Here is a 15,800-nt window from a genome sequence, read left to right on the forward strand (position 1 = left end):
CGGGGCTCAGGCCCGGCGCAGGAAGTGACTCGCGGCCGCTGCGGGGACTCTGGCTCCCGGCGAGATCCCCGCGCCCCGGCGGCTGGTGCTGGGAGCCCGGAGCCCGGGCTGCAGCCGGGAGAGGGGAACCTCCAGCCGGGCCCTGCCCGCTGCTCCCCGGGAGCCTCTCCCAGGGCAGAGCCCCCAGCCCGGCCAGGGCCCCTTCCCGGCCCGGCCCCTGCCCCGGGGGCCCCGCTCGGAGGGAAGGTAAGAGAGACCCGCCCCTCCACCGTCACCCCCGGGCTGCTCCCCGCGGAGCTGGCTGCGATTCCCGGGCCCGGGCAAGCTGCTGCAGCTCCCGGTGTGTGCGGGGCGGGGGGGGAGCCCGGCCGGGCCGCGCTGGGGCAACACGTGGGGGCAGCCGGGAGGGGTCTGGAGAATCCGAGACTCTCAGGGTTGGACGGGAGCTCCGGAGGGCAGCTAGTCCACCCCCTGCTCAAAGCAGGCCCAATCCCCAACGAAACCCTCCCAGCCAGGGCTTTGTGGGCTGTAGATAAGGGGAATTGAAGGGGGGGACAGGGATGTGTGAGGGGGCAGGAGGCGGGTTGGGGCCGCACTTCTCAAGGGGCCACGCTCCGGGGGGAGGGGGGCGGCACTTCTGAAGGGAGGGCACTCCTCCCCCCCCCCCCTTGGGGCGGCAAAAAAACTAGAGCCGGCCCTGGTGCAGGGGGAGTCCAGGGCAACTCATTCATCAGGTGTTGCCACCAGAAGACCCCGGCTCTTGCTAAGCGGGAGGAGGAGGCTGGTGTGTCTCTCTCTGCTCAGGATACAGCTCTGGAGTTGAGCTGCCTGGATCAGAAGCTGCCTCCTGCATTTTGACCTGGGAACCCAAACTGAGAAGCTGCTGCTTATCCAGCAGAGGCGCGACCTTTGTTAAAGCCCCCTCAGTGCCCCGCTCGGGTGGGGACTTTCTCTGGTGCCTGGAACCAGCCCCGGGGCAGCCCCAGGCTCTGCTACCAGCCCCTGAGCCGGAGCCTGCAGGTGAGGGGAGAGACCTGGGGCAAAGTGCTGGGGTGGGTGTAGTATGAGAAACTGCTCCCTGTGGAAATTTGCTACATGTAGCAGACAAGTCCTACTTTGCTAAAAACTGCTAGCTGACTTAGTTAATTTCACACTATAGGGTGTGAGAAACTGCTATCTGTAGAAATTTGCTACTACTCACCTTTCCTGTCTTCTGGGACAGAGGTAGCAAATTGTTAACAGTAGCAGTTACTCATACCTAAGAACATTGTTCTTATGGGCCGACTTGTCATAATTTGCTAAAACTTGACAGTGGCAAGGCATGGAAGCCTAAAGTCGTCGGCTTCCAAATGACCCTGCCTGGTGTACAGATGTATCAATTACCTCTTAATAGAGGATTGTAAAAAATAGGGAGGTCATTGAAACACCACTCATTTTGCAGCGTCACTTACTGTGCTAACAATGTAGCATCCTGATATTGATATTTCCATGCAAGTGACCTGTAGGTTGGATTCATTGTGGTGGGACGTGGGACACATGGAGGATAATTTAAACTCTGGGCTGGTGCGATCTCTGACCATGACCGTTCATCGGCTCAGCGGGCAGGCCCAGGCAGCAATGCCCTTGTCCTGTTGCCTTGACTGAGAAAGGTTCCAATCCAAGGGAGGGTAGATTCCAGCCAGCTCCTGGGGTAATGTCTCACTGGCGATGAAAGGGCTTGTTCAGACAGAGATTTTGAAATCTGTAGGATAAAGATGAGCCAGATGGGTTTGTCTTCATGCAGGTGTATTTTAGTCTCTGGGGGTTGGGTAGAAAGGAGAGAGAAGTATGTTGGATTTCGTGTTTCCCTTACTGAGGACCACCTATGCTCCCCTGACATTTTTCCTGGCAGAAACAATTCCTATCTATTTGTTACAGGGTCAAAATATGGCTGCCGTCACACAGAGCCATTAGTGGTGGTGGAGGTGAGAAGAGGGCCAAGAAGTCCTTTCCCTCCCCAAACACTCCCATGCATGTGGAAGCCGCAATGTTGCTGCTGCCGAAATACCCTGATGGCAAGCGGGTGGGGGCAGAAGGCACTGCCAGCTGTCCTGAGCAGCCCAGAGGAGCCATGCACTGTGTGGAGTGTATGCTGCTATACCTATTCTGTGCTGGTGAGGGCAACCCTCACTCCCCAGTGCTCCTGGTGGCCCCAGGGCTTCCCCTGGCTTCCACCAGCACAAACACCGCGCCTACCACCATTGCTCGAAGATGTATCATCTTCTCCTCCTCTGGAGGGAGGGGGGGAAGACCGATGACCGGTGAGATTGTTAGGGTGAAGATGGGCTGTATGGCACCATACTAAAAACTGAAAAATGTTTCAAAACCATTTTATTAGATTTAGCTCGTTTTTTAAATAATCACACAAATTAAAGTTTGCTATACAAGCTGTCAAGGTTCCTTCCCCACTCTGAACTCTAGGGTACAGATGTGGGGACCTGCATGAAAGACCCCCTAAGCTTATTCTTACCAGCTTAGGTTAAAAACTTCCCCAAGCTACAAACTTTGCCTTGTCCTTGAACCGTATGCTGCCACCACCAAGTGTGTTAAACAAAGAACAGGGAAAGAAAAGGAGTACTAGTGGCACCTTCGAGACTAACCAATTTATTTGAGCATAAGCTTTCGTGAGCTACAGCTCACTTCATCGGATGCATTCAGTGGAAAATACTGGGGGGAGATTTATATACACACAGAACATGAAAAAATGGGTGTTATCATACACACTGTAAGGAGAGTGATCACTTAAGATGAGCTATTACCAGCAGGAGAGCGGGGGGGTGGGGGAGGGGGGGGTGAAGAAAACCTTTTGTAGTGATAATCAAGGTGGGCCATTCCCAGCAGTTAACAGGAACGTCCGAGGAGCGGGGGTGGGGGGGGGGGGGTTATGGGGCAAATGATGCTGCTTTTCCACAATTTCAGCCCGTGCACGTCAGCGGAAGCACTCTATGTAGAAGTCCAGTCTGTTGTTTTGACCTTCAGGAGGAGTCCATCTAGAATCCTTCTTTTTGTAGTGTTGGTAGGAAGGTCTCTGTGGATTAGTATGTTGTTCAGAGGTGTATTGGAAATATTCCTTGAGTCGGAGACGTCGAAAATAGGATTCTAGGTCACCACAGAACGGTATCGTGTTCATGGGGGTGGAGGGGCAGAAGGAGAGGCCCCGAGATAGCCCAGCAGAAGAATCTGTCCTAAGAGTATAGTTGGATAGATTAACAATATTGCTGGGTGGGTTAAGGGAACCATTGCTGTGGCCTCTTGTGGCATGTAGTAGTTTAGATAGTTTAGTGTCCTTTTTCTTTTGTAGAGAAGCAAAGTGTGTGTTGTAAATGGCTTGTCTAGTTTTTGTAAAGTCCAGCCAGGAGGAAGTTTGTGTGGAAGGTTGGTTTTTTATGAGAGTATCCAGTTTTGAGAGCTCATTCTTAATCTTTCCCTGTTTGCTGTAGAGGATGTTGATCAGGTGATTCCGCAGTTTCTTTGAGAGCGTGTGGCACAAGCTGTCAGCATAATCTGTATGGTATGTAGATTGTAATGGACTTTTTACCTTCAGTCCTTTTGGTACGATGTCCATCTGTTTGCATTTGGAAAGGAAGATGATGTCTGTCTGTATCTGTACGAGTTTTTTCATGAAGTTGATAGATTTCCACTCCATACTGCTAAATTCAGTGCCTTGCATAATGACAGGTTTCAGAGTAGCAGCCGTGATAGGCTGTATTCGCAAAAAGAAAAGGAGTACTAGTGGCACCTTAGAGACTAACCAATTTATTTGAGCAAAAGCAGCATCGCTTGCCCCATAACCTCAGCCGTGCAGAACACAACGCCGTCCACAGCCTCAGAAACAACTCTGACATCATAATCAAAAAGGCTGACAAAGGAGGTGCTGTCGTCATCATGAATAGGTCGGAATATGAACAAGAGGCTGCTAGGCAGTTCTCCAACACCACTTTCTACAAGCCATTACCCTCTGATCCCACTGCGGGTTACCAAAAGAAACTACAGCGTTTGCTCAAGAAACTCCCTGAAAAAGCACAAGAACAAATCCGCACAGACACACCCCTAGAACTGCGACCTGGGGCATTCTATTTCCTACCCATCCTGGACGCCCCATCATCTCAGGCATTGGCACCCTGACAGCAGGATTGTCTGGCTATGTACACTCCCTCCTCAGGCCCTACGCTACCAGCACTCCCAGCTATTTTCGAGACACCACTGACTTCCTGAGGAAACTACAATCCATCGGTGATCTTCCTGAAAACACCATCCTGGCCACTATGGATGTAGAAGCCCTCTACACCAACATTCCACACAAAGATGGACTACAAACCATCAGGAACAGTATCCCCGATACTATCACGGCAAACCTGGTGGCTGAACTTTGTGACTTTGTCCTCACCCATAACTATTTCACATTTGGGGACAATGTATACCTTCAAACCAGCGGCACTGCTATGGGTACCCGCATGGCCCCACAGTATACCAACGTTTTTGTTGCTGACTTAGAACGACGCTTCCTCAGCTCTCGTCCCCTAATGCCCCTACTCTACTTGCGCTACATTGATGACATCTTCATCATCTGGACCCATGGAAAAGAAGCCCTTGAGGAATTCCACCATGATTTCGACAATTTCCGTCCCACCATCAACCTCAGCCTGGACCAGTCCACACAAGAGATCCACTTCCTGGACACTACGGTGCTAATAAGCGATGGTCACATAAACACCACCCTATACTGGAAACCTACTGACCGCTATTCCTACCTACATGCCTCCAGCTTTCACCCAGACCACACCACACGATCCGTTGTCTACAACCAAGCTCTACAATACAACCACATTTGCTCCAACCCCTCAGACAGAGACAAACACCTACAAGATCTCTATCAAGCATTCTTACAACTACAATACCTGCTGAAGTGAAGAAACAAATTGACAGAGCCAGAAGAGTACCCAGAAGTCACCTACTACAGGACAGGCCCAACAAAGATAATAACAGAACGCCACTAGCCATCACCTTCAGCCCCCAACTAAAACCTCTCCAATGCATCATCAAGGATCTACAACCTATCCTGAAGGACGCCCCATCACTCTCACAAATCTTGGGAGACAGGCCAGTCCTTGCCTACAGACAGCCCACCAACCTGAAGCAAATACTCACCAGCAACCACACACCACACAACAGAACCACTAACCCAGGAACCTATCCTTGCAACAAAGCCCTTTGCCAGCTGTGTCCACATATCTGTTCAGGGGACACCATCACAGGGCCTAATCACATCAGCCACACTATCAGAGGCTCGTTCACCTGCACATCTACCAATGTGATATGTGCCAGCAATGCCCCTCTGCCTTGTACATTGGTCAAACTGGACAGTCTCTACGTAAAAGAATAAATGGACACAAATCAGATGTCAAGAATTATAACATTCATAAACCAGTCGGAGAACACTTCAATCTCTCTGGTCACTCGATCTGAGACCTAAAGGTCGCAATATTAAAACAAAAAGACTTCAAAAACAGACTCCAACGAGAGACTGCTGAGTTGGAATTAATTTGCAACCTGGATACAATTAATTTAGGCTTGAATAGAGACTGGGAATGGATGTGTCTTTACACAAAGTAAAACTATTTCCCCATGTTTATTCCCCCGCCCTCCCCCCCGCCCCGTGCTCCTTGAACGTTCCTGTTAACTGCTGGAAATGGCCCACCTTGATTATCACTACAAAAGGTTTTCTTCACCCCCCACCCCCCTGCTCTCCTGCTGGTAATAGCTCATCTTAAGTGATCACTCTCCTTACAGTGTGTATGATAACACCCATTTTTTCATGTTCTATGTGTATATAAATCTCCTCACTGTATTTTCCACTGAATGCATCCGATGAAGTGAGCTGTAGCTCACGAAAGCTTATGCTCAAATAAATTGGTTAGTCTCGAAGGTGCCACTAGTACTCCTTTTCTTTTTGCGAATACAGGCTAACACGGCTGCTACTCTGAAACAGGGAAAGAGCCCACTTGGAGACGTCTTCCCCTACTATATCCCCCCCAAGCCCTACACCCCCTTTCCTGGGGAAGGCTTGATAAAAATCCTCACCAATTTGTACAGGTGAACACAGACTCAAACCCTTGGATCTTAAGAACAATGAAAAATCAATCAGGTTCTTAAAAGAAGAATTTTAATTTAAAGAAAAGGTAAAAGAATCACCTCTGTAATATCAGGATGGTAAATGCCTTACCGGGTAATCAGATTCAAAACACAGAGAATCCCTCTAGGCAAAACCTTAAGTTACAAAAAGACACAAAAACAGGAATATCCATTCCATCCAGCACAGCTTATTTTACCAGCCATTAAACAAAAGGAAATCTAATGCATTTCTAGCTAGATTACATACTGACTAACAGAAGTTCAGAGACTGCCTTCCTGATCTGTTCCCGGCAAAAGCATCACACAGACAGAGAGAGCCTTTGTTTCTCTCCCCCTCCAGCTTTGAAAGTATCTTGTCTCCTCATTGGTCATTTTGGTCAGGTGCCAGCGAGGTTATCTTAGCTTCTTAACCCTTTACAGGTGAAAGGGTTTTGCCTCTGGCCAGGAAGGATTTTATAGCACTGTATACAGAAAGGTGGTTACCCTTCCCTTTACTTTTGTGACACAAGCCTACTATGAAGCGCTATATCTACATCCTTCTTGTTTTCTTGTTGTAATTTTGCAAACTCTGTTAATGAACTTCTCGAATGCAGGGCATTCATTTTTGGAGGCTTCTCATGTGTCAGATACTTCCTCCTTCAAGATATGCTCATGCTCAGGCAGAAGGCGACTTCTTTCAGAACACACAATTCTATTCAATGAGGAACAAGAACACTCAGCTGTAGCTGTTGTGACTGAGAGTAGGAAGAGGTGAATTCCTACTTCTTTCATCCCAGGAAACACAGCACAAAAATTGGGTCAAACCATTCGTGATGATGATGATGAAGTTGAAATCAAATCTTCATTTGTTCATCATGTGATATTCCACCCTGTGTTCAAATTCTCTATTCTGTCCTGATCACATGGCAGCCCCATTGCTGGGAGTGCCTCACTCCACTCAACTGTCGGTGTTTTATAAGACAGGCATCTGTAAAAGCTACGTAGAGGTTGATAGAATCCAAAAGTTGTTGTTGTAGAGATGTAAGAATCAAGTCAATGTACTTTACTTTTCAGCTGGACAGTGCACTTAACATTGGCCCCCAGTTTGTAGCATGTGGTATCTCTTGCTTAAAGAGAAAGTATGATGTGACAGCCATGTTTGTTCGCATAAACTGTGGTGTGTCTCCAGCATTCTTAACACCTCACTAAGTTCTTCTCAAATTGGCTTTGGCAATGACTGGCTTTTGAGGCTTTCTGCATGTCGATGCAGTCCAGAGGATTGGTGTTTTGCAGCCTTTTCACATAGTTTGTCAGCATTGGCTTTGCTGATCAGTCTGGCAAACCAAGCTCCTCCACTTTTACTCTATAAATCCATGGAACGCTCACATCTTGAATACTGTGTGCAGTGCTGGTCGCCCCATCGCAAAAAAGATACACTGGACTTGGAAAAGGTACAGAGAGGGTAACTAAAATGATGAGGGGTATGGAACAGCTTCCATAGGAGGAGAGATTAAAGAGACTGGGACTTTTCAGCCTGAAAAAGAGAGGACTAAGAGGGGATATGATAGAGGTCTATAAAATCTTGACTGGTGTGGAGAAAGTGAATAAGCTCCCTCACATAACCAAGAACAAGGGGTCACCCAATGACATTAATAGGCAGCAGGTTTAAAACAAACATGAGGAAGGACTTCTTCACACAACGCACAGTCAACCTCTGGAACTGTTTGCCGGGGTGGGGGTTGTGAAGGCCAAAACTAGAGTAGGATTCAAAAGAGACCGAGATCAGTTCATAGAGGATGTGTCCATCAATGCCTATTAGCCAGGATGGGCAGGGATGCAACCCCATGCTCTGAGAGCCTCTTGTTTTCCAGAAACTGGGAGTGGACGGCAGGGGATGGTCACTCAATAATTGCCTGTTCTGTTCATTCCTTGTGAAGCCTCTGGCCTTGGCCACTGTCAGAAGACCGAGTACTGGGCTAGATGGACCCTTGGTCTGACCCAGTCTGGCCGTTCTTATGCAAAAATTAATTATAATATAATAAAAATGTTTAGTACAGAAACTCCCGACACCAGCCAAAATTGATCACTTGGGCACCGCAGCTCTGTCTGCTGGATACCTCGGCAGAGTAGGTGAGTTCATGTAAATACAGTCTGGTCCTGAAGCTTTCCCCCTACCCCTGGCTCATCACGAGCTGTCAGGGGAGAGCTCATTCACACCTTGCTTACAAATCATCATTTTAAATGATAAGGTTGGCCAACATTGCCGAAACCAATGTGCCGACGTTGTCAGAAAAAACAACGGCTGTGTGAGGAAGCCAGTCTTTGTTCAGACTTTTCAAACCTATTATACTTTCAGGTACAATTATTTTATCATACACTGTATGTGTATTTTAAAGTGTGCATTAATGTTTCAATTTCTATTCCAATTTCCAACCAATGACTAAATTGGCAACACTGCGGGTAACTAGTTGATCACTGCGGGGCGGGGAAAGAATGGGGCGGGGGGGGGAGGGAAGTCCCTGCTTCACTGAATTAAGTCTCCTGCAGCACCTTAGTAGGTTACATCAGACAGAGAGGAGCTCCAGTGGCTAGTCATTGGGATGCCTTTAAGAACCCAGCCCTGGGAAGCCCATGCTGATAGGAGCTGTCTGTGAGAGGAGAAATAAAAAAGACCCTCTCCCCCCCATACACCCTATTTTTGGAAACACTGGTGTCTCAGTCCACCGGGGTAACTCTTACCCCGTCTGCCCCTGCCAGGGTTTTACCCTCTGTTACCTTCTGGCAGCACCTTACCCCTGGGCTTAACCCCAGCTCCTTCCCCCCCATCCCTGATTTTGCCCTTCAGCCCCTATCCTAACCCTGCTTCCAGCTGCTTGACTCCCGACCAATGAATTTTTGCCCCCTGCTCAGAATCTGGCCAACACCTCCCTCCTCCGATTTGCCCCCTTTCCTCCTTTTTAACCCCTGTAAAAACAGTCTGCAGAATCTTATGGGTAATAAGGGCAGGGTGAAGGGCAGTGACTTCAGCAGATGTTACTGAGCGTGCTCAGTTCACGTCAGCATGCTCAGTGCACCCTAAGTAGCAAATTCCTACAGGGAGCAGTTTCTGCTCCTCCACATGGCAGGAAAGTGACTCTGCACAAAGGGCCCCTTTCAGGGACCTGCTGGCGAGTTTGAAGTACAGGGAGGAGGGGCTCCCTGTGTGTCTGTGAGTCCCAGAGCTGCTGTCCTCTTGGATACTGCTACGGTTCAAACCCCTGTTAGCAGTGTCAGTGGCTGATCTCCCGAAGGAGAGCAAAGGCCCACGTCAGTGGAGCAGTCACCAGTTCTCCAGGGAGAGGGAAGATGATAAAAAGGGAGAGTGGAGAGACTGGAAGGAGCAGCAGGAAGAGAAGTTCCCAGACCTGCCCAGATCCATTCACTGCATTATCCCGGGCAGACTGACTCTCCTGGGCACAAGGAGAGGAGCTGAGAGAGGAAAAGCCAGTTGCTGACTGCCTGGAATCGCTGCACTGCTTGTAGAGTGGGGGGACAGGCGCTGCCTTTGGGGACAGTGTCAGAGGGAATCCCCAAAAGTGGCTTCTCTGGTTCTGCTCTTTTTGCAGCATTTGGCTCAGAGACACTGTTACAGGGAGAGTTTCAAAGTGTCCCGGTGGGTTCAGTTCTCCTGGGAGGGGGCTGGCCTGGGTGGTAATAACCTAACTGGGTTTCTTCCCAGCATGGCAAAGTCCAGAGCGTCTGACTCAAGGGAAAGAGCCTGGGGGGGAATCGGGGTGCGAAATGGACTCAAGCCCCTTCTGAAACCTCCCCCATCGCCCCTCTCACCCCGACAGGCTGAGGAATCACGTCCAGATTTCGCTCCAGATCAACCCATCTTCCAGGAGAAAGGGAAGGGAAATGGCTGTGATGGAGCCAGCTCAGGTAGGGGATTTTAAGGGAGCTGCTGGGGGGAGGGGAGAAAGGGAGAGGCAGGGAGGAAACAGGGTGTGGTAAACCTGCTGTTAGGGGGCTTATTCCTTCACCCACTTACTTCCCTGGTCCTTCTCGCATGAAGAGAGAGCAACAATACCCGAAGTCCAAAGGTGCAAACGATTTGATGTTTATTGGGGTGAACTTCCAGCAAGCATGATTCCAGTTTCCTTCCTTAGTGTCCCCCTTCCCAGCTCTGACACCACAGAGCCTTACCTGTGTCCCTGTTCCCATTCCTGCCCTTAGCTAAACATGATTCCAGTTTCCCCACCCCCATTTCCCCCCTTAGCAAAACATGATTCCAATTTCCCCAAACCCATTCCCTGTTCCCATTTCCCCCCACCCCACTCGCTTCCTGATTGACTGCAGACTATACAGTAAAACTTGAGTTCTGCTTAGCTATACCTTAACCAATCATTTTCCTGAAATTTAACTAACCAATCCTAACATATTGTAACATGATTATGTAACCAATTATATCCCACGACCTTAATTAGTTTACACCCAGCAAAATTAATTATACAGCAGACAGAAACAATCACAGAACCAGACAGAGACCATCCAAATGAACAATAGCAAAGTGGGAACTATAATGACAAAACAATACAGAAGTGAGGATTTCCCATCCCAGCTGTTGATAAGTGGGTTCTTGCCAGACAGGATGCTATCAAACTAAGTTTCCTTTTACATTTCTAGGCACTTCCCTTTCTCTGGAGGCGATGGGCACTATCAGGACAGGACTGTATTCCTAACAGCCCAATAGCACCTTATTTCAATATGACTAGGTTGGAATGTGAGGAGGTGACCGGTCGCTTCCCGGCTTATGGCTGCCTCTGCTGCTTAGCCAAAGGCCTTAGCCTAAGAACAGGGCCTCAGACGGTCACAGTAAGAGAAGGCCCTTTACACCCGCAGACAGTGATTTTGATTCTTTCTTTTACACCGCTAGAACTAGCTAAGTGATAAGAATACACCTAAATTCTTAGAGTATCGGCCTTTACAGCCAGGCCTGCATGTCTCCATCCTCACACCTGCTGCTTTTCTGAATAGGCCCATTGGCAGCAGGGGAACTTTCCTCATTTATGAAACAGGAAACAGGGCTTGGAACATTTTCCAGACTCCCAGTGCTGGAGCCTGACCCCACTGGCCAGAGGCTGCTGTGAAATACGAAGGGAAGCTGTCGGGATTCCTGTCCCCGCCCCCGGCTCAGAGCTCTGCTTCCCGTATCTGTGGCTGGCAGGCGTGTGGGAAATGAGAAGACCCTGCTCTGCTCTGTGTGCTGGGGGGACAAGGAGCTCTCACCTTCTCCCCACCCCCTGAAGCCACATGGCTGCTGCAGGGTGGGAGAGGGATTCTGCTTCTCTGGCCCTCCCAGAGCTTTTTTTTCTTCCTTTCCCGTGACTAGTGGGATTGTGGCTGGAGCAGCAGGTGCTGAGTGGGGGACTCTTGTTGTTCCAGCTGCCGGTGACCTTCGAGGAGGTGGCTGTGTATTTCACCCAGGGGCAGGGGGCTCTGCTGGACCCCGGTCAGAGAGCCCTCTACAGGGACGTAATGCAGGATAACTACGAGACGGTGACCTCGTTGGGTAAGCGATTCCTGTCCCCTCGGTTATTAGAAAGTGTAGGGACTGCATTTCTGACTCTGGTTACGTTCTTCCCTGGTCAGTTAGATTGGAGGAGAATTTGTCCCATAGTCCACAGCTGCGGCAAGAGAGACTTGCATCTTTGTACCCTCTCCAATGGGACCACAGTGTCAAAACCTAATGGACATGCAAAACCATTCCCACCCACCCCCAGCTTTCAGTGGGGCAGAACTCATGAATTGTCCTATTATTTCTCATTCACACACAGCATCTCTGTTCACCTCCCTCCGTGGGTCTAGCTCTCGCCATGGGGAGGGCTCTGGGCTCTGCAGGTTTAGAAGGAGGCAGGGGTTTAACTCTAGAGCTGTGTGTTTTTCAGCAAGGCCCGCAGAATGCACAGATCCTGCAAACTCCTAGTGAGGGCATGACAATTTCCCTCACCTCCCCAGATGTCTGCCTCTCCCAAGGGGGCTCAGTGACCATGTTTCCGTCCCCTTGGATTCCACGTTCCCCCAGCACAGCACCGGGACATGGAATGCCCTTTGTGACAGACTCTCTCAATCCTCCATGCACCCTGATCTGGTCTGATTTCACCCCCTGCGCAGGGTTTCCCATTCCCAAGCCTGAGCTAATCACCCAGATGGAACGAGGGGAAGAGTTGTGGGTCCCGGATCTCCAGGCCTGTGAGGAAAGAGAGATCCCGAGAGGCACCCGCACAGGTGAGGACTGACACAGAAACCATGTGGTGAGTGAAGGAAAAAGTTGAGAATCCCAAATGTGTGGTGTGAGTAAGCGCCCTCTGTTCTTCCTCATCTCAGCCAGGGCAGGGCCGTAGTCAGCAGATATCGCTCACGCCATTCCACCCACCCTGTGAGCTGCTGGAGCTTCCTTCCCAACTTTCCTTCCCTGTGAGTGTTTGGGTGGGATGTGGAGTCAAAATCCAATTGCTGATTCTTCACGACTTTAGTGTGTTGGGTTTTCCCTGTGTGCTATTCCTCTTTCTCCCCAGCACGATGACTCCTGTCTGGATTATCTCTCTCCCAGCAGGTGCTAAGAGAGTGAGTGAGAGTGAAGATGGGAATCATCATGAGGACGTTCCTGGGGAAGTTGATGGATCTGTTATATGTGGTGGAGGACACAAGGATCCCACAGCCCAGCAGAGAAATCCCAATGAAGAGAAACCCTACCAGTGCCTCGACTATGGGAAAGGATTCATTCTGAGCTCACACCTTGTGACACATCAGACAATCCACACTGGAGAGAAACCCCTTCAATGCTTGGACCGTGGCGAAAGCTTCATTAATCGCTCAGACCTGAATAATCATGGGAGAAGCCACACAGACGAGAAACCCTCTCAATGCCTCCAGTGCTGGATATCTTTCTACTCGAAGTCAGCACTGATTAAACATCAGAGAACCCACACAGAAGAGAGACCCCATAAGTGCTTAGACTGTGGGAAAAGTTTCACACAGAAATCAGGCCTTCTTACACATCGGAGAATCCACACAGGAGAGAGACCCCATAAGTGCTTAGACTGTGGGAAAAGTTTCACACAAAAATCAGGCCTTCTTACACATCGGAGAATCCACACAGGAGAGAGACCCCATAAGTGCTTAGACTGTGGGAAAAGTTTCACACAGAAATCAGGCCTTCTTACACATCAGAGAATCCACACAGGAGAGAGACCCCATAAGTGCTTAGACTGTGGGAAAAGTTTCACACAGAAAACAGGCCTTGTTACACATCAGAGAACCCACACAGGAGAGAGCCCCCATAAGTGCTTGGACTGTGGGAAAAGTTTCACACAGAAATCAGGCCTTGTTACACATCAGAGAATCCACACAGGAGAGAGACCCCATAAGTGCTTGGACTGTGGGAAAAGTTTCACAGAGAAATCAGGCCTTGTTAAACATGGGAGAATCCACACAGGAGAGAGACCCCATAAGTGCTTGGACTGTGGGAAAAGTTTCATACAGAGATCTTCCCTTGTTTCACATCAGGCAGTCCACACAGGAGAGAGACCCCATAAGTGCTTGGACTGTGGGAAAAGTTTCATACAGAGATCTGCCCTTGTTTCACATCAGGCAACCCACACAGGAGAGGTTCCCTATAAGTGCTTAGTCTGTGGGAAAAGTTTCACGTGGAGATCTGCCCTTGTTTCACATCTGAGAACCCACACAGGAGAGAAACCCCATAAGTGCTTGGACTGTGGGAAAAGTTTCATACAGAGAGCTGCCCTTGTTTCACATCAGGCAACCCACACAGGAGAGAGACCTTATAAATGCCTCTGCTGCGGAAATGGTTTCCTTTGGAAGTCAGCCCTTATAAGACATCAGAGAATCCACACAGGCGAGAGACCTCATAAGTGCTTAGACTGTGGGAAAAGTTTCACACACAAATCAGGCCTTGTTATACATCAGAAAATCCACACAGGAGAGAGACCCCATAAGTGCTTGGACTGTGGGAAAAGTTTCAAGGATAAATCAGGCCTTTTTAAACATCGGAGAATCCACACAGGAGGGAGACCCCATAAGTGCTTAGACTGTGGGAAAAGTTTCATATGGAGGTCAGGCCTCCTTAAACATCAGAGAAACCACACGGGAGAGAGACCCCATAAGTGCTTGGACTGTGGGAAAAGTTTCACATTGGGATCAGACCTTATAAGACATCAGAGAATCCACACAGGAGAGAGACCCTATAAGTGCTTGGACTGTGGCAAAAGTTTCATATGGAGGTCAGGCCTCTTTAAACATCGGAGAATCCACACGGGAGAGAGACCCCATAAGTGCTTGGACTGTGGCAAAAGTTTCACATTGAGATCAGACCTTATAAGACATCAGAGAATCCACACAGGAGAGAGACCCTATAAGTGCTTGGACTGTGGCAAAAGTTTCATATTGAGATCAGCCCTCATTAATCATTGGAGAATCCACACAGGAGAGAGACCCTATAAGTGCTTGGACTGTGGGAAAAGTTTCACACAGAAATCAAACCTCAATAAACATTGGAGAATCCACACAGCATTTAAACTTCCGTGACCCATGGCCAGAAAGGGTGAAGCAACTTGCAGGCTAATTGATCTAGATTCAACCTTTAGAGACATGCTTCTAAGAGTGTAAATGGTATTTAGGGCCATTGGATGTTCTATAGGCTTGAGCTTTAAAATGTAAACTTGTATTCCTAAAGAATTGGAAGATGGTAACCGTAGTAGTCTCTGTTTACCTATATCTTGTTAGAGGTTAACAATGTAATCAGACAGTTCCTCTCTAGGGCTGTATTCTGTTAACTTGGAGATCAAAAGGAAATATTAACATTTAGATAAAATTTAGGTGTAATAATATCCCTGTCTGCATGTCTCTTTAAAGTTTGTGGTAAACAGTCCATGAACTGCTTAATGGATAATCACCTTCTGTTAATCCCTGTAGTTAATTGTCGGTGATATTTAGGAAATACAAGGTTATTTCAAAAGCCTATTTTTCACCCCAGGACTGCGTGCCATCGAGAGGCTGCAAAAATCTGTATAAAAACTCTTGGGACCTGATCCTTTTCTCTCAGATCTTCTCAAGCTTTATTCGGGGGGAGTTTGAGTCGTAAGACTGAGATCTCCAGTCCCATCTGGACTGCCCTGATAGTGAACTGCCCTGATTTGGACATTAGACTAGAACGGGGGTGGGCAAACTTTTTGGTCTGAGGGCCATGTTGGGGTGTCAAACTGTATCGAGGGCTGGGTAGGGAAGGCTGTGCCCCCCAAATAGCCTGGCCCCCGCCCCCTATCCGCCCCTTCCCACTTCCTGCCACCTGACTGGCAGCCTCAGAACCCCCGACCCATCCACCCCACCCTGCTCCTTGTCCCCTGACCACCCCGTCCCAGGACCCCTGCCCCAAACTGCCCTCCCCCGGACCCCACCTCCTATGCAACCCCCCTGTCCCCTGACTCCCCCCCGAGCCCTAACCACAACTGCACCACCTGACAGGCCCTCCAGGACCCCACCCCCTATCCAACCCCCCCCCCCCCCCCCGCTCCCTGTCCCTGGACTGCCCCGACTCCTATCCACACACCCCCCCCCCCGCTCCCTGTCCCCAGACTGCCCTGACTCCTATC

The 15,800-nt window shown here is 49.3% G+C and overlaps 2 protein-coding genes across 7 annotated transcripts in view; one reads left to right on the forward strand and one right to left on the reverse strand.

Moving 5' to 3' along the window:
• LOC119567704 (zinc finger protein 850) lies at positions 1-15,239 on the forward strand. 6 transcript variants are annotated; one of them, XM_037914738.2, is made up of 5 exons: positions 1-246; positions 9,984-10,071; positions 11,575-11,701; positions 12,304-12,417; positions 12,743-15,239. In XM_037914738.2, the coding sequence occupies exons 2-5, from the start codon at positions 10,048-10,050 to the stop codon at positions 14,734-14,736; spliced, it is 2,259 nt and encodes a 752-aa protein (XP_037770666.1). In that variant the 5' UTR covers positions 1-246; positions 9,984-10,047; the 3' UTR covers positions 14,737-15,239. The 6 variants fall into 6 exon arrangements, with proteins under 6 accessions (XP_037770666.1, XP_037770667.1, XP_043384634.1 ...); XM_037914739.2 differs by lacking the exon at positions 1-246 and adding an exon at positions 597-1,020; XM_043528699.1 differs by lacking the exon at positions 1-246 and adding an exon at positions 8,229-8,506.
• The window catches only part of LOC102936998 (class I histocompatibility antigen, F10 alpha chain), a 26,742-nt gene continuing 13,590 nt past the window's right edge, over positions 2,649-15,800 (reverse strand). The window contains exon 7 of the mRNA XM_043528846.1: positions 2,649-2,693. The gene's annotated coding sequence lies outside the window, so the exon portion shown is untranslated. The remainder of the gene's footprint in view (positions 2,694-15,800) is intronic.

Source organism: Chelonia mydas, chromosome 14, assembly GCF_015237465.2.
Source record: "Chelonia mydas isolate rCheMyd1 chromosome 14, rCheMyd1.pri.v2, whole genome shotgun sequence".
Taxonomy (NCBI): domain Eukaryota; kingdom Metazoa; phylum Chordata; order Testudines; family Cheloniidae; genus Chelonia; species Chelonia mydas.